We start from the raw sequence: 18383 nt of genomic DNA, 5'->3' as shown, positions 1-18383 counted from the left end.
AAAAAAATGAGTTTTCTATGTGGATGAAAAGAATAGAAGCAACTGATAGAAAGACTTCTCCAGATTATGAGACTGCAGCTTCATGGTTGAACAAAATCCCACCTGCTCATTGGGCCATGTCTCATTTCCTTATTTCTTCATTTTTTGATGTCATTGTTAATAACATGACTGAATCTTTTAATAGTTATATTTTGGAGGCAAGAGATATGCCCATAATCTCTATGTTTGAATGGATTAGAACAAAATTAATGTCAAGAATTCAGGTGAAGAGGAAGGGTTAGAGATCTACGCATGTGATATATGTCCTAACATTGTGAAAATATTGAATGAGAATGAACAAAAAGGCAGAAATTGTGTTGTTGTATTTTGTGGAATGATGGAGCACCAGATTCAGACTCCAAATGGACAAAATGTTGTTGATTTAGCAAAAAAAAAATGCAGTTGTGGAAGGTTTCAACTATGTTGATATCCTGTGCAGCAAACATCGGATTCAGATTTCTGAATTTGTTCACCAATACTACAAAAAAGAGGCGTATTTAAGAGGCATATCCATGTTCACCAATCTAGTGCTAGTGTTAGTGCAAGAAAATGAAAATTCAAATGCAACCGCATGTGCAAGAACAATTAAAAATAAAAGAGCAAGTGCAACAACAAGTGCAATGAGAAGTGCTAATGTGAGTGCAATGACAAATGCATCATGTGGAGGAAACTTGCAAAATACAGCTGCAAAGAAAATAACAGTATCAAAAGTCTTGAAAAATATAAGAAAGAAAGCAAAAGAAAGGGGTGGGCATTTCATTTTCAGAAAGGATTGAATCGGTACACAAAGTGGAGTTTGCAATTCATTTTGTCGTTGCTTGTAATGAAAACTTTAACGTCAAACCTTGCAAATTAACAAAGTTTATTGTGTTATTTTTTGATAATGAACTAGTGCAACTTTTATTGCATTCCAGATTATTATGTTATTTGTGATAATGAACCAGTGCATCTTAAATGGAGTAGTTTATTTTCATTTCATATTTCATTCCAGATTGCATTATAATGGAACAAATACTAAACTAAAACACAAAATACTAAGTTGCATTCCAGATTGAGAATACTAAAAAAAGATGCAAATTATTAAACTAAAAAGATATAATATACAAAGACTTAGGTTCCAGATTACATCATATTCGTATGGAACAAATCTTCCATAATAAAAAATACATAACTTTTGAGATCAATTACACCAAATCACAGCAACCTAACACAAGGTACAATAAACGCAAATTACAAACAAGCTACCACAAGGAACCTTAATAGTAAATAAGTAGCATCCATTACACAAATTCATCAACTCTTGAATTTGCATTCGGTACTGGATAGGACTTTTAAAATCTTGAATTGAAGAATCACTTCTTTATTTCCATTATCGGGTGAGCTATCGGTTGCTGGCCCTAGCGTCGAGGTCGATGTATTCCCACTTCCCATCTCAGAATTCACCTCGGTTGTTGGCCTTGGCGTCAAGGTCGATGCATTCCCACTATCCATCTCAAACTTCACTTCGGAGAAACCTTCAACATCAACACTTCGTACAGGCAAACACCAGCGAAAAATAGCCACATTTTAAAAAGAAAAACAATAATATAGGCGTCCCTTGGATGGTTTTGTTTCGGTTTGAACAACTCTTATCTCTGCCCTAACATTGCACTTACAAGGTAGAGTTCGGGGGATATCTTACATCAACATTTGGATTCATAGTTTTTGGATTCAATCTAGGGTTTTTCAAAGGGAGAATTTGAGAGCTGCAGAATGAGGAGGAAGAAGAAAGAATTATTCTATTTGTATACTGAACGAGGGCATTTTAGACAAAATACACATAAAACCCATGACAATTCGCAAGATTTCGCGCATGGTGTACAAAACATACTGGTGAGGGTGCATGAGCTGGGCAAAAGAAAACACAGGGAGGTGTTTGGTAATACTTTTTTTACGGAAGAATTTAAGCTAACTCGGGATATCACGGGGTAGTAGATGCAATTTCCCCAAAAGAAATTACCATCCTATATTCCTATTCACATACCTATTAACCAAATTTTTTTTTGCTCTCTATCAAACCGAACCGACTGAATATTTTATCAAAACAAAAAAAATTGAACCTTATCAAAATCAGTTATTTCCGTCGATTATCAAATTAGCCGATTTTTTAGAAAAAAATATTGGAGAGAAAAATTCATTCATCTAATTCATGGTATGTGGACCACCGTATGTAGATATGGAACAAGAAGTGTTGTTCCAACAACTCAGTCATGAATATATGCTAAAATACTGAGAAAGATAAAAACAAATCGATTTAATGGAATTTTTTTTAATAAAAACCAAATTTCTAACCTTGTGTTTGGCATGGAAGATTTCGATGGGATTTGATGAGATTTGAAATTATAAATACCATTTAGTGTTTGGTAAAATATGATTTCGAAATGAGATTGATATTTGATGGGATTTGAATTAAAATTCTTATAAAATTGAAAAGATTTTGTGGGATTTCATAGAAATTTATTTTTTAAAAAAATAAATTTTTAAAAATTATATTTATATAACTTACTCATAGTTTCAAGTTTTCTTTGCAAATTTTACTAAATACAATTTATCTAAAAAAATATATTATCAATTCACACTATTATATTTAAATTCTCACCAAACACCAAAACATAATTTCAATTCCATGAATTTAAAATCTAAATCCAATTTCAAATCTCATTTTTTATAAATCTAAACACACCGTAATTAACTCGATTAAATCGAATATTTGCTCATCCCTAATATCAGTCATGATGGTTGACATTTCCTAAGTCAAATGGTTCGAAACTCGTTATTTAATGAAAAAAATATGTCAATCAAATAACACACAATCAAAATTATTACAAACATATACTATACAGCCTATACTGATTACCACAACTTTTTGAAAGTATTTTGTTGGATTTTACACCTAGAAACAAATAATCAAGTATTCTTTCGGTAACAGATGCATATTATTATCAGAAGAACTGTAGAATTAAATAAGATCAACTAGAATGTGTGATCACGAGAATATGCAGGGGATATCAACATATTTAGGTTCTTGAGGAATTAGGGTCCAAAAATATTTCGATATAAGTTGTGTTTTTTCTACCACTTGAATACAGTGAAATACGTGATCTTCGATCAGTGTTTCAAGTGCAATTAGTATAACAAAAGTATTGGAATTGAGTTTTGTTATTCGAATCGAGTCAATATACACAAAGACAGAGTCAGGATTGATTAACGGGTGGCTAAAATTTTATCGTGTTGAATGAGAATTGGATTTGCTCTAATCACTAAACTAAAATTCATTTAGGCTAGAGAAATTCTCTCTTTCTCTTTTTTTTAAAAATAAATAAATAAAAACTTATTATTTTAGGCCAAAGCAAACCTGAGCTACAACCAAGACCAACCACCCCTTGTGTCCACCCTTAGATGTACACTCATATAACCTTCAAATCTTACCAATACAATGCGAACAAAGATATACATTATACAAGCCCCCAAAGGGGTGTTCGAGTTATAAGAGTAGGTGAGAGTGTGACCAAAGTTCAGGAGTTCAATTTCTCATATCAACATTTTCTTGGATTAGTCTGTCGCAGAAGATTTGTTTAGTGCGGTTTACCTAGCTAATGTAATTTACAGGCTATTGCGTAAGTATGAGTATTTACTCAATGCACATAAAAAGTAGCGACTGTAGATTCTAACGTCGTAAAAAAAATAAAAGAAAAAGATATACATCATATAGAGACAATGGAGTATATACAAACTCAATCAACGAATAAACATATAAAATGGTTGAAACAAAATATATCTAATCGAAATTCCTTCTTCATCGTACGAAAGAATACTAATATCAAAGTTCGACGAACAGAGTCACGCCGAAAAGTCGACGCATTATTTACTATTTATGAAGTTATTGTCCACACTCCACGTCAACATTCGGGAAAAACCGATATATGACACGATGACGATGGGATGTATATTGCATGGGCTGTAATGTTTCAAATGATATTGTTTTAGTTACATTTTCTTGTTACATAACAATTAACTTTGTATAATTTCTTAGGGCTCATGACCTTGAGAGCTGAATTTAGGAAAATTTAAAATGTCCAACAGTTTTCCCAAAGCAAATTAATTCTACTTCCGGCGGAGCATTCGATATCTTTTAAGATACACTCCAAGCTACTTGCAAAGCTCTACTTAGTTTTTATCGACACCCACTTCTTCAAATTCTTCGCCACCCCCTTCGTACCCGCTCTCCATCTCTCTGAATCTCCTGTATATTCTCCCTTTCTACGTTCAGGGAAGAGAAAAAGGCTGAATCTTGATCAGTGTTGTTGGGTTTTTTTTTTCCTAAGGTATGAATTGCTATGTTAACAGATCTATCATGTGTGAACCTGCGAAGAGATGATTTGTCCTGCATTGTCTCGTTTTTGTGACTCGTTTGTGAAGATTCTGTGATGGGTTTATCTTCTAATTTTGATTTGTTCTTCCAGGGTGGTTGATTAGATTGATTGTTCGATCTGCAATGGAGACTGCTGCCATCTCATTTTGCACTAAATCTGTCTGCTCTCCTTGCTCAACTCCTGTGAGTAATTATCTACTTCATCTGCCTGTTTCTTTTGTCATCGATCGCCATATGTGATGTACGATCAGAGAAATTTATGTTTGCTTTTGCATGTGCTCTGGGATGAATTTTGGTGGTGTTTTTCTTAAATTATACATGCTGCCTCATTCATAAATCAATGAAATGTGAGCTGCTTTTCTATCTTATTTACTGAATTCTCGGGCCATTTTCAAGTACTTCAAGCTCTCTCTCTTCTAATGGTTTCTGATAAGAGCGCTGGATTTGTCTGTTACTTGGAAAACCTTCAAATGTTGAATTTTGGAATGCAAACCTGATCATTATCGTTCATAATCTTATAGATAGACTCTGATTATTCATCCACAAAATCAGGACACTAACTGAAAAGAGAGGAGACAGACTTTCTCATAATGACAAACTAGAAAATATCCTAAAATTGAGCAGATAATGATATCAGAATCACAAATGTGCAAGTGTTATTATTCAGGATTTCCACTACTCGTTATTCCACCCTGTTGTCTATGATGATTGTATAAGGCTATATTTTCGTTGAATAATTTTGTGCTGCTAATTAAAACTTATGAATGAACTTTATTAGTCCAAATGAACAAAGTTCTTTTTTTGCGGAATGACTCCAGTTACCCAGTAGATGCCTATTATTTGCAACCAGTCTAACTTCGCCATTATAGATTCGACATTTTATTATTTTAATATATTGTTGAGTTGTATTTTGTTAGGTTGATTTTTGGAATGGGAATGATTTTCCCTATTACATTGTGATGTCATGGTAGCTTCATGTTTTCGAGTTGAATTCTTGCTATCAGCTATCTACTTTCATATTCTGCAAATTTCCATACTATTTATATTTGCAATCTTCATATTTCTGCAATGCAACCTAGTTATATTCATTTTTACTTCCTATATTCCTATATTTTCTGGGGATTCTAATTTCTACTTTATTACTTCTTGAAGGGTTTGTTCCTTGGGAGGACAACGGTTATCAGGAGCTCACAGTGCAGCTTTGTGGCAGGAAGTAGGGTCGCCTTTCCTAGACAGAGGACTCGAGCTTCTCGAGTTGCTAGTAAATCTGGTCAACGTGGGGGGGCCCTTGCTGCTACATGTCGGGATGATAAAATTCTGGTTGCAAACAGAGGAGAGATTGCTGTTCGTGTTATTCGGACTGCCCACGAGATGGGGATCCCTTGTGTTGCTGTTTACTCAACAATAGATAAGGATGCTCTGCATGTAAAACTAGCTGATGAATCTGTTTGCATAGGAGAAGCACCCAGCAGTCAATCGTAAGCCATCATGAATTTTTCACTCCTTTCGTAAAGATTCATACTTTCCCCTTATGTTACGTCCGGAACCAGGGTTACAAAAGTTAAATTGAATCAATCTGTCCTGTACCTTTTCATTGGAGAACGGCGATTTTAGTTCTCGGTGTTTCATTAATATTTCATTTGTAAACAAAGACTAATTAATCTGGATCTCTTCCTTGCTCAAGAATCAATATGCATAAGCTGCTCAATATTTTATTCTTTGTGTCATGGAAATATGTACGGCTTTAGCTCATTGTCGTTGGCATAATGCTGAAGGTATAGTAATGAATTCCTTGCTTTGGAATGAATAGGATAAATAGAACAAGTCTATCTCTTTTTAAAGGTATGCTTTGTACAGGGCAGAAATAAATTTGAAGCCTTTGACCTCGTCCTGCATGAATCATATAACTAACTGAATTTCCTCTTCCTGTATGAATCATATAACTAACTAAATTTCTGAAAATCCTTTTCAATTTGGGCACACTGCGAGAAGCTGAGATTAGCTATGTTGATGGGTTGCAAGAAGGAAAATTTTATATACTCCAGGGACATCAGATAATAATGTTGTCAGAGAATTGTAATGGGTCCAAACAGATAGATTTTCAGTAAGATTCTTTGACCTGCCTCTAGTTGTACAGACATTTCTTCATAAAAATGATAGAAACCATATGCAGTAAAATGGATGGAGGGGAGGGCACTATGCTCTGACTCTCTTTAAGCCCCAAAACACTTGAGCGCTTGTTTGTGCCTCGCGCTTTTGACAACTCTGGACTCTCCCCCTTGTATCTTTTGCTGCGAATCTGTGAGTCTTATTAGCCACGTTGTAATAGTAATCTCAAGAGGAATTGGAACTAGCAAATAGAAACATGGTGGTGCTATGCCTGCTTTTGACGATCCTCTAGCATTTTCGACAGTTCATTCCCATGCTGTCTCCCCGTTGTATCTTTTGCTGCGGATCTGTGAGTCTTATTATCCATGTTGTAAAAGTAATCTCAGCAGGAATAGGAATTACCAGTAGAAAAATGATGGTGCAATGCCTGCCTTTGATGATCCTCTAGCATTTTCGACAGTTCAGTCCCATGCTGCCTTCCCTGTTAAAGAGAGCTAGCCATTCCTTTGTCCATAATCTGAATGAATTTCTTCTTTTGGTTTGCCGAGTTTAGAAAAATTACATATATGTTTGAACGTTGAAAGTGACACCACGTCTTCAAATTTTTCGCGCTGATTTGTTTAACTTTGGTTGTAGGTTATGTGTGTCAACAAAATACATAATGATGATCATCAAGCACCCAAAAGCTTCTTTTTAGAGATTGAAGAAAAACTAAGACAATGAATCATTTTTTTCATCTTATCTGTCTTTTCCTATGAACTTTGAAGACAACTGTCATGCTAATAAATTTCTCACATCTAAGCATAAACAATATTTTCTTGTTTTGGTTTTTTTACAGGTATTTGGTGATTCCAAATGTGTTATCTGCTGCCATCAGCCGCGGATGTACTATGCTGCATCCTGGATATGGTTTCCTTTCTGAAAATGCTGTTTTCGTTGAGATGTGCAGAGAGCATGGGATCAATTTTATTGGACCAAATGTAAGTTCTTTAGATTAAAACGTTCATGCAAAGTCATTTCCGGTCACAAGTTTTTTTGTAGGGTTAGAAGGGATAGTGTTGTAAGAGTAATGTAATGGCTGCATGCTTAAAAGTTTAAACCATTGATTTGTTCTTAATTAGATTAAGAGGAAAAGCACCTTGACAAAAAATTCCAGTTCAACAGCTAGCCACTTCTATTTGTAACGGCTAGAATACAACAAATATTTGATTATTTAAGTTTGAGGCTTTTGCAGCCGGAAAGCATTAGGGTTATGGGTGACAAATCCACTGCTAGGGATACAATGAAGAATGCTGGAGTTCCGACTGTGCCTGGAAGTGATGGATTGTTAAAGGTAACTTCCCTCTGGCAGATTATTTCTGTATGGCTACTGTATCCTGGGAATTTGCAATCAAAATCTGTGAATAACTTCTTGTCTTTGTTTGTGAATTTCTTTTCAATGCAGACCACTGAAGAAGCTATTAAACTAGCAGAGGGGATAGGTTATCCTGTTATGATCAAGGTAAGTTTAGCATTAATATGCATGTGCATATTCTCATGCATGCACACAGAGACAGACACAGAATCTACTGAATGATTTTCTGTATATTTCTTTTTTTCTTAGATCCATTCCACCTTGTTCCCATTTCATTTTATATTAGTCACTGGGCACATACGTTGTGTGTGTATCATAATACATATTTACACATATTTTGTTTTGGAAGTTTCAACTTAGTTACGATATTGTACAAAATTAAACATGACATGAAATTTAGTTGGATGATTTATTTTTTTACAATTATAAAATATCAAAATTTAAGCATATTCTGTAAGATTAAATATGTGTTCTAGTTAAATGTGTGAATGGGTAGTTTTGGTATTAAAAAAAAGGCTTCACCGCTATTCAACCCTCTTGCTTTATTAATATTTAATTAACAGTATAGAATCTCAAGATATGTGTAGAAGTATTCACTATAGTCATATTTTACATGGACTAAATTCTAAGAAGTTATCACTAGCTTCCCCATCTGAATTATAACTAATTCTTTTGAAGGCAACAGCTGGTGGAGGAGGACGTGGAATGCGCCTTGCAAAAGAGCCCGATGAATTTGTGAAATTGTTGCAGGTAGTCCACATTTCCCTGAACCTTGTAGTTATTTGTTCCCTGTTACATCCTTGGGAGATTAATTGCTTTCTATTTTATTAGGAATAGTATCTACTCAAACATGTATAGAAACTCGCTTTTGCGTCGACCTATTTACTTTGTGAGAGTTCAGAGCAACAACCTTCCCTCCGAGGTCTTTTATGGATTTTATCCCTAAAATAGACGTATATCCAATCATGTGAAGTTGTGCACGCTTATATTTGAAGTTATTTTATCCAGTATTTGATGCTCTGTATTTATTCTGTTTTTCACGAGGAGCACCTTGTCATCAAAGAAACTATTCTCATCCATCAATACTTGTTTTTACACTATTTTCAAATCTTAACTTTAAAATCAGTATCATGCCGGAAGGTTCTTGATATCTGAAAAATGTGTTCTTCCTAGCATTTATTTATCTCTTGATGTCAAATAATCAGTTCAATGGTTTCAAAATCCATGTATGCCACAGCCATCTAACCAAATTTGCGTTAGTTTTTTGTTTAAGATCATTCTAACTCATTCTTATGTGGATGGCAGCAAGCAAAGAGTGAGGCTGCAGCTGCATTTGGTAACGATGGTGTTTACCTGGAGAAGTATATCCAGAATCCAAGGCATATTGAATTTCAGGTACTACTAACATAAGCTTACATATTAAACAGTGTGACCTTAAGATCGGTGCTTTTAAATATGGAATTTTTTGTAGATGAAAAGCTAGATTTTGTTTGAGTTGCATCAGATGATTCTAGCAAATTGCGGTGAATGTAATTGAATCGTTTGGAAATGCTAAATTACAATCTGGAAGTATCCTCAAAAGTACCAAAGGCTATATTTGTTTTTGTTAAAACAAAACATTTTTCCAATCTTTAAAAAGTAAAAACAACATTACTACTTATTTTCACATCTCATAACATAAACATCATTTTTAATTCAAAATTTTATCTCTTATAGAAAGTACCCTAATATAACACAGTAAAATATCTTTTACAAATTTTAACTGCCCTGCCCACATAATAATATTAAAAATTAATTTCCAAACAATAAACTACATGATTTGGCAGCTATGGTAATTTTTTATAAAAGAACTAAACATTCTTTTGATTCCCTTGTACATTTTAAAAAGACTCGTTTTCTGAAATAAACCTCTGGAAACAAAACCATACATACCCTTGAGTTCTATCAAATTTAATCTCGAGCAAATATTTCATCTTTGATATTAGTTTAACCCAATTAGATTGACTTAGATGTGGATGAGTATATAGTATGGGGTAAAGCACAATGGCATATCTATATACTGACCCCATTTAGTGGGATTAAGGCTTGGTTGTATTTGTTCAAATTTGAGTAACTGTGAATGTGATTCTGTGTCGTTTATTAGCATTATTGGTGCAATCATTGTATTTACATTTATTCTGACACCTTATGGAACTTCTCAGGTTTTGGCTGACAAATTTGGTAATGTTATTCACTTTGGGGAGCGTGACTGCAGTATTCAGGTATAACATCACCTAGTAGTAATTCAAAATTTGCCTCTAATTCTTGGTATATGCCTCAATTTTGCAGCTCTTTTTTTGTCCAATAAAATATAAACTGACCTCTAGATATCTTCCCTCATACATGGTCATCAGAGACAATCTTTTTAGTCAGTTTTCTTATCGAGCACCTAGTAATCAAATTTGTCTCCATTTATAATAAATACAGTTTTTCCCCATATAGTTACAAACATATATTATGGAGTAAGTTTGGAATGTGGTTTTTCTGATTTGGGAACTGTTGAACTAGTTCAGGGTGATGGCTTTCTGTGGTAGTAATTCATTGCAATGCTTATTTTCAGAGAAGAAATCAGAAGCTGCTAGAGGAAGCACCTTCCCCTGCATTGACACCAGAGTTGCGAAAAGCCATGGGTGATGCAGCAGTTGCTGCCGCAGCATCCATTGGCTACATAGGCGTTGGAACTATTGAGTTCCTTTTGGATGAAAGAGGTTCCTTTTACTTCATGGAGATGAATACTAGGATTCAGGTGAAAGGATGGAGGCTTAGATAATATACTTGAACTACTCATCCAAATTTTTATCCTTGATATGTACAACTAACTACTTTACTCAACTGTAATTTCAGGTGGAGCATCCTGTTACAGAAATGATATCCTCGGTCGACCTAATCGAAGAACAGATTCGTGTGGCTAGGGGAGAGAAACTTCGTTACAGACAGGTAGTTTGCCTGAAGGGTATTTCAAAACACGGGGTATAAACTGCAACCTCTGATTTATATGAACTATTTTTTATCTATAGGAAGATATTGTTCTTAGTGGACATTCAATAGAATGCCGTATTAATGCAGAAGATGCTTTCAAAAACTTCAGACCTGGACCAGGTATGTTGGAATCGCTTGATTGGGGTACTGCTACCTGTACAGAATTATTATTATTATTTTTGGTATTTTCCTGGTGAGTAATGAATCAAATATTCTCAATTGAAGGTTTTTGTCTGGTTCCTCAAATGACAAGCTTAGCAAAAACTATGGGATGGGGAATTGTTTATTTACTGTAGTCAAACAAACACTAATGATTCATATGGAATCTTATTTATCCTGAAAGCTGGGACAATCAACTAATATGGTGTCTTATTTCATATGCTAATTCCCCTCTCGTGTGCTTGAATAGGGAGAATAACTGCTTACTTGCCACCTGGAGGTCCATTTGTGCGAATGGATAGCCATGTTTATCCAGATTACGTTGTTCCTCCAAGCTATGATTCCCTGCTTGGAAAGGTTTGAATTTTGTGTTCATTATGTGCTTAAATATTTTCATATTTCCCCACTTAATAAAACGAAAGTTAGTGAGAGATCTGCTCATCCAAATGAATGCATTTTTATTGCCTACATCATACATTATAAATGTGTAATATAACATATGATGGGACAGTTGGGAACACTTTCTCTTGAGTCCACCTTAGATCAATCAAGTCAAGCCAACCCCCCCCCCCCACCCCCCCCTTGTCTGTCGCACAAACACTATATTCATAAGTGGAATCTTCATTTTGATAGATCAAATGTTATTTCGTGCATCATTTTGGAATGCTATTTTAATGGCACCCACAGTGGCTGCAAAGAAATTGCAACTTCTGATATCTAATGCACTGAAATATATGCTGACATTTAAAAACTGAATTAATATCTTCTTAGCAGTCGATGATACTCCGACATTGCACTTCTCTAATGTGTATCGTTTTGGAATGCTATTTTTATGGAAGCCAGAGTAGTTTAGGCTGCTGCAGGGAAATTGTAACCTGCTGTTATCTAATGCAATAGACAACAATTCTACTATTCATCTTTTTGGAAATATGTGCTGACAGTTTAAAACTGGATTAATATTTTCTTGGCAGTCAAAGACACTCGAACCCTGCTCTCCAAAAAAATCAAGAAACTTTTTATTCCAAGAAAAAAAAAATCAAGAAATTGGGATCCATTTATCTGAATGTAGCAGCTTTGTGTTAAGACATTTACTTCATTGTGTTTCAGCTTTGTGTTAAGACTTATAATTCATTGTGTTTTGAAATTTGTTAATCTGCTTGTTATATATTTTTCATCAGCTGCCTAAGCATCTTGCACTGCCTTTGATCATGCATTAAGCTGAAATTATTTGATAAAACTGTTTTTATGTTAAAATATCCATCAATATAGTAGGAAACTAGATGTCATTTCATTCTTGGTTTTCTTATCATATCTGAAGAATTGGCTTCACCTTGCTTAACATGCATAAAAAACTTGCTATTTTAGCTTATTGTCTGGGCTCCAACAAGAGAAAGGGCAATCCAACGTATGAAAAGGGCTCTTAACGACACCATTATTACAGGTAAAGAATGAAGTAGATCAGCTGTCTTGAATTTTCTCTTTGTGCCCGACATTGTGTCAAGATGCAGTATAAGATGCTTCAAATGGCTACTCAAAATCTGTCAAGAATATCTAGTGTATTCTGCCTCGTCAGTTGCAACATCTTGTCTGAATTTGAAATGAGGATATTAAACTTGAGTTTCAGTTGGAATGATAGCTCTTAATTCGCCCCGATGAATTAATCATAACTTGTTCTTTTTTTTTTAGCTTTAATTGATTGTGATTGATCATACAATTTTACGTCTTTTGCGTACTCTAGAGCATTTCACGTTACACCCATAAATATCCACCTTTAACTGTTTGTATTACCGTGGATTGATTTGATACTAACCTTTTTTCTGGTTGGATATGTATTAAAATAATATGTTTCATCGCCAGGGGTTCCAACAACAATTGACTACCATAAGCTTATCCTTGAAGTTGAGGTAGGCACTTGTTATAATCATCTAGTCCCCATCATTAATTTCTTGGATTCATATTTGAGGGGCATTTGCGAAACTTAATTTTCCATGTTATTCTATGCCGTAGGACTTCAAAAATGGAAAGGTGGACACTGCCTTTATTCCAAAGCACGAACAGGAGCTCGCTGCGGTAAGAACCTGTGTTGACACTGATATGATAACAAGAACTTCGTTACCTGTTCTCTTTTAATCTGTATGGAACCAGGCAGTGAACAATAACCATTATCACATGAAACTGTGATTATTTTGCTCGAGAACACTGAACAAGCCCTTTTTTAAAGTTGTCCATTGCTTGAAAATAAGCCCGTTGTTTTATGCAAAATTAATTACTGATCATGATTAACAATGCCTCTTTATGCTGCTTTAGAGATCAGCGTATGACGGAAAGAAACTCGCTAGCATCCTGCTAAGATCCTTTTAAATATGCATAAAATAAATGAACCAGAAAAGTTTTTATAATCTTCATTACCACTTTTTTCTTTCTTTTCCATTCTCACCCGTCTTGCTGTTCTGATGCCATCTGATTCTTGAAATTTTCTATCGATAATTTATTTTATAACTTTCGGTGTTCTTTAAAAAAAGTTTGCAAACGCTACCTAAAATGGATAGCAGTTGATTTTGATAATTTTGACGTTGCAGCCACTGCCAACTGAACCCGCCACCAAACCGAAAGAGCTGGTTAATGCTTCCGCTTAAGGTAGAGGAGGAACGTCCCGTTTCGTTTTACCCAAACCAATCTATTTCTAAGAAGTTTTTTAGGACTGGATATGGCTCAATTTTGCTGCTCTGTGTTTAATGTATGAGTATATTGAAGTGTTAAGCCTATTTACTTTGTCCAATGTGCTTCTGGGCAACTCAAGGCGCATGGATACCACCAGCATAAACCTTACCGAAAATGTGATATCACTACTTAGTCCTTAATGTGTATCATGATTCATGTATCAACTTCATCACCCAATCTTTTTAAGCTTCTTATGTTCATTTTTTTACAAATTATACGTTTGTGTGCGCATATTATGTCTCGTACTTTAACGCACTGCAACGCCCTTGTGTCATCCGGTTCTATAATAATTGGAGTTAAAAATAGTTTGTTATTTATATATTTCAATTTAGTATCCACGTATCATAAATTTTTATTAATGCATTGCACGAGACAAGTGGCGGCTTATGGGAAGATTTTGATGGTAAAGTTAAGTTTTTTGACCTCATTAATCTATCTAAAGGAGTAAATTAAGTTCAACACTATTATATGTATATGGGATCCACATATGTAAACAAACAATTGAGGTGCACACCTATGGTCTTGGCTATAAGAGATGGCTTGCCCACAGGGGCATAGGCGAGTTGGTAAGGCCCGAGGTGACGTGGGAAGAAATTTCCCAGTGTTGCGGGTTCGATCCTCGTGTGGAGTATATTCCTCATTGAAATATTTGGGGATATGCTCTGGGGGTTGGACCATGTTGTTCTCTCCCTCAGGTCCCTGCCTACTCGTGCACATTCCTCGATTTAATCCCGCATGAGCCAATGAACCTCTGACTCATATGGGATGGGGCCCCTTCGGCGTCAACCATTTTTACATAAGAGATGGCTGATATCTGTACAAAGCTGGAATCTGTGACAACTGCATAAGAGATGGCTGATATCTGTACAAAGCTGGAATCTGTGACAACCGCGGTCAGCCACATGGAGGTGAGTCCACATCGACACGTAATCCGATGCCTATTCTTATCTGCATCCAGTTGTAAACATGATGCTTTCTGAATATGGAGATTTTGAAAATGTTGCTTACATCACAAAGCAAGAATGACAACTCAAAAGGCATGAACAACACCTATGAACATGGTCAGAATCCACAAACTGTGCAAAGTATTTGAACATCTGACCCCAACATTCCATTACTTGCCTTAAAGAAAGGTGTGATCCCACAGCTAGCTTTTGTCCTGAGGAACAAGAGTACCACGAATCAAAGAATCATAATCAACATTAAAATCTTATCTGCATAACATGTGCCAACCTTTCACTAAAATGAAAAAGGAAAAGGAAATTTTCGCTTTCTGATGCTTTTTTTTTGTCAAAAAGGTAGCTCAGAAGCTCATATCTGCACCATTTGGTGTTGGATGATCCGAAGCTGACACATACAATGCAAAAGTTGGTAACAGATAACTTCTTTTTCGTTGTATAAATAGAGCAAGAAGTCATATTTCGACCAGGGCAAGATTCAGGTTGAAGGATACTGATCTTCAGATTCAAAGCATACAACGAACCGGACGGAGTGAGTGAAATGGATCAACTAAGACACAGCAAATCAAGATTTGTTGGGAAAAATGGGTATAATGAACATGTTATGGGGATTCCAGTTAGTTCTGCAGAATATGCAGTTTCTCTGAAAAGCTCTGGAAATGCATTTTTACCTGACTCAGCTGCACAGTACCAGCTTCTGCCTTCTCCTTCCAACCATCGTTTTCACAAAATCAGACACAGTATGTGATTGTTCATTATTGATCCTGATCAAGAACTCACAGATTCATGGTTAAACAAAAGTCTAAGTCACCTGTTTTTTTCTGACAAAAAAATGCAGGTGGAAGAGTAGATTCAGTAGTTGCTAAGATGATCCAGCTCGGACAAAGCATGGATACTTTGGCTCAACGAATCCGGGAGCACGGTAATTACTCATAAGAAGTTCAATACAAGATATATACAGAAGTTATAATCATATAATCAACGTTTTGAACTTAAAAGAAATCTGATCTTCTTTCTTCCCACAGTGAGGTTAGCTCCAAAGATAAGTGAAGCAGTGAAGGGAAAGTTGAGCCTGGGGACAAGAATCCTTCAAGTAGGTGGAGTGGAGAAAGTGTTCAAGCAGATTTTCAACGTTAGAGACGACGAGAAATTGTTAAAGGCTTCCCAGTGCTACCTATCAACGACAGCTGGGCCATTAGCCGGAGTCCTTTTCATTTCGGATAGTAGAGTTGCCTTCTGCAGTGACAGATCCATCAAAATCTCTTCTCCAACTGGAAAGAAATGTAAACTCTATTACAAGGTACAGTAATAGCCATAATAAGCCATGATCAGCTTGTTTTCTTGGATAAAAAATGTTCCATGTTGATGAAAACTGAACAAATTGTGTTTTTTGAACTTTTATATGTACAGGTCATGATCCCCCTGAGGAAAATAACAAGAGCTGATGAAATCGAAAATGTGAAAACGCCGACGCAGAAATATGTGCAGCTAGTTACAGAGGACAACTTTGAGTTCTGGTTCATGGGATTTTTGGGTCATCAAAGGACGTTGAAGTATCTTCGACAGGCAATCCATTAAGCTAGATGAGACGCGCAAAAAAGATATATATTCATAAAATATGCAACATAAAAATATGTTTAGTTTAACAACACTCCCCACAAAACTGTACAAATGCCCAGGCTCGTTTTTGTTGCAAAGATGAGTTCACATTTTAGTGAAAGTACATATCCAGTTCATTCTCTCGTTTCACACTTTTGGAGCAAAGCCAGATGCCTTTAAGTTTAACTCAGAAGCAACGCAAAACTTCGCTATCAACGAGTACTAGATTACCATGTACAACAACTCTTAGAATCAACGAAATCGAGTTTGATTTCATTGTTGTAACATATGAAGGTAGTGTTTGGGAGAGCTTGTAGAAACACTTTTCAGTTTTTTGAAAAGTGTTTTATTGAAAATCTTTCAAACACACTATGGAGGTCAAGCCTCTCAAGCTTCTTAATATCACAATATTCTTCGTATTTCTTCAGTCTTCTCGAGTTTCTGTGCGTAGCATAGGATTTTGATTTCAAGAATATGCAAGTAATATGTTTAATTACTTAATTTTATTTGTATGAACTCAAAAACTAGATGTATAATAGTTTACCTATGTGGTTATTTATGAAATTTATGATCTTACATAGTAATTCTTTTCTTAATCGTGGCGTTTAATTATTGAATACTTATATAAATGGTTGTTTTGCATGTGAATTTCTCTGCACTTTCATTGCAATATTTTTATTTTGTTCTTCACTTTTGAATTTTAATTTAATAGGTCATCATTAATAAGAAAATTGTTTTTTTTTTAAATTTTTTTTCAAGAAAGACGTTTTGAATATAGCGCAGACACAATTTTTTTTTCTTTCTTTTATAATTTTTAATTATTTTTTAATTATTATATTTATTTTTTTTAAAATAATAATTAAATATTTATTATATTTCATTTTTTTAAATAATAATTAAATATTTATTATATTTCATTTGTTTTTTAAATTATAAATAATAATTTAATATTTAAATTATTGTTTAATAATTAAATATTAATCAACAAATTATTACAATAGTTCACTTAATTTAATATTTATTTATTTAAAATATAATGAATAATAATAATTATTAATATATGTAAAATGAAATAAATATTCCGAGAATATTCATTTTGGTGCAAGATTTGTTGTAAATGTGTTAGAGATTTTTGTTGTATTTGGTGCAGAAATTGCACTATTTTAGTGCAAAACTTGCATTAAATTGGTGTTTGTGGTTAGAGATGGTTAATGAACTTATTGCCATATATTAATAGGATTATATTTATGGACAAACAGTTTTTAGATTTAATCGAAAAGAATCATTTAAGACTCAATGATCCCGTTTGGTATAAAAAAACCAGACTAGAAATATACTTTTTTTTTTAAAAAAAAAGTACTTTTTTAGTTAATAAGGTGTTTGGATGTTAAAATAAATGCTTAAAAAAATATTTTTTAAAGTCAAAATTAGAGTTTTTTCAAAAACAAAAAATTATAACTTAAAAAAATACTTTTTTTGAAAAATATCTACCAAATTCAAAGGACTTAATGTCTCAGTTGATGTTGACAAATTATGTGCATATCAAGGTTTATCATTTAGATGCTCGAGGATTCCACAATCGTGAAAATTTTATAGAAATTATAAAACACACTGTTTCATATAATGACGATGTGCAATCAATTGTTTTTTAAAATGCCTTCAATTTGATATCTACACGACTACACCTATCCGCAAATCCAAAAGGAGATCTCATCACTTTAATTTAGTCAAATAAATCGAAATCAAAGATTTATTAAGGAAGAAATTGGCGATGCTCATAATTGTCTTATTGTTGATGAATCCTGAGATGAATAAAAACGGGAGCAAATGACAATCATTTTGAGATTTGTTGACAATGAAGACTTTATTCGAGAAAGATTCTTTGATATGATTCTTGCGAAAAATACTTTGTAGTGATTTGATTCGGATCACCCATTAATTAATCAAAAATTTAAGCATGCAATTAACTTAAACATGTAAACATAATCAAAGATAACTGCGAAAACTTAAGCAA

General features: G+C 34.3%; 2 protein-coding genes across 2 annotated transcripts; both read left to right on the top strand.

Annotated features, from left to right (window-relative positions):
• The first annotated feature begins 4165 nt into the window (after positions 1-4165).
• Positions 4166-14028, top strand: LOC140871312 (biotin carboxylase 1, chloroplastic). The gene is made up of 17 exons (XM_073273765.1): positions 4166-4403; positions 4542-4633; positions 5603-5928; positions 7398-7539; positions 7794-7892; positions 8004-8060; positions 8592-8663; positions 9219-9308; positions 10115-10174; positions 10513-10698; positions 10797-10889; positions 10970-11051; positions 11341-11447; positions 12456-12531; positions 12948-12994; positions 13098-13160; positions 13670-14028. The coding sequence occupies exons 2-17, from the start codon at positions 4574-4576 to the stop codon at positions 13724-13726; spliced, it is 1617 nt and encodes a 538-aa protein (XP_073129866.1). The 5' UTR covers positions 4166-4403; positions 4542-4573; the 3' UTR covers positions 13727-14028.
• Positions 14029-15146: 1118 nt separating this feature from the next.
• Positions 15147-16885, top strand: LOC140871313 (putative GEM-like protein 8). Its single transcript, XM_073273766.1, has 4 exons — positions 15147-15510; positions 15609-15692; positions 15796-16070; positions 16181-16885. The coding sequence occupies exons 1-4, from the start codon at positions 15312-15314 to the stop codon at positions 16346-16348; spliced, it is 726 nt and encodes a 241-aa protein (XP_073129867.1). The 5' UTR covers positions 15147-15311; the 3' UTR covers positions 16349-16885.
• The last annotated feature ends 1498 nt before the right edge of the window (positions 16886-18383 follow it).

The sequence above is a fragment of the Henckelia pumila genome, unplaced genomic scaffold (genome assembly GCF_033568475.1).
Source record: "Henckelia pumila isolate YLH828 unplaced genomic scaffold, ASM3356847v2 CTG_461:::fragment_3, whole genome shotgun sequence".
Taxonomy (NCBI): Eukaryota; Viridiplantae; Streptophyta; class Magnoliopsida; order Lamiales; family Gesneriaceae; genus Henckelia; species Henckelia pumila.
This window is presented reverse-complemented; position numbering and strand designations above follow the sequence as displayed.

Excerpts from the sequence above, each read along its gene's own strand:
- LOC140871312 (XM_073273765.1), top strand. The coding sequence starts at position 4,574 with ATGGAGACTGCTGCCATCTCATTTTGCACTAAATCTGTCTGCTCTCCT. Across the intron at positions 7,540-7,793 it reads TCAATTTTATTGGACCAAAT|CCGGAAAGCATTAGGGTTAT; the intron begins GTAAGTTCTTTA and ends AGGCTTTTGCAG. Across the intron at positions 11,448-12,455 it reads ATGATTCCCTGCTTGGAAAG|CTTATTGTCTGGGCTCCAAC; the intron begins GTTTGAATTTTG and ends TTGCTATTTTAG.
- LOC140871313 (XM_073273766.1), top strand. The coding sequence starts at position 15,312 with ATGGATCAACTAAGACACAGCAAATCAAGATTTGTTGGGAAAAATGGG. Across the intron at positions 15,693-15,795 it reads TCAACGAATCCGGGAGCACG|TGAGGTTAGCTCCAAAGATA; the intron begins GTAATTACTCAT and ends TTCTTCCCACAG. Across the intron at positions 16,071-16,180 it reads AATGTAAACTCTATTACAAG|GTCATGATCCCCCTGAGGAA; the intron begins GTACAGTAATAG and ends TTATATGTACAG.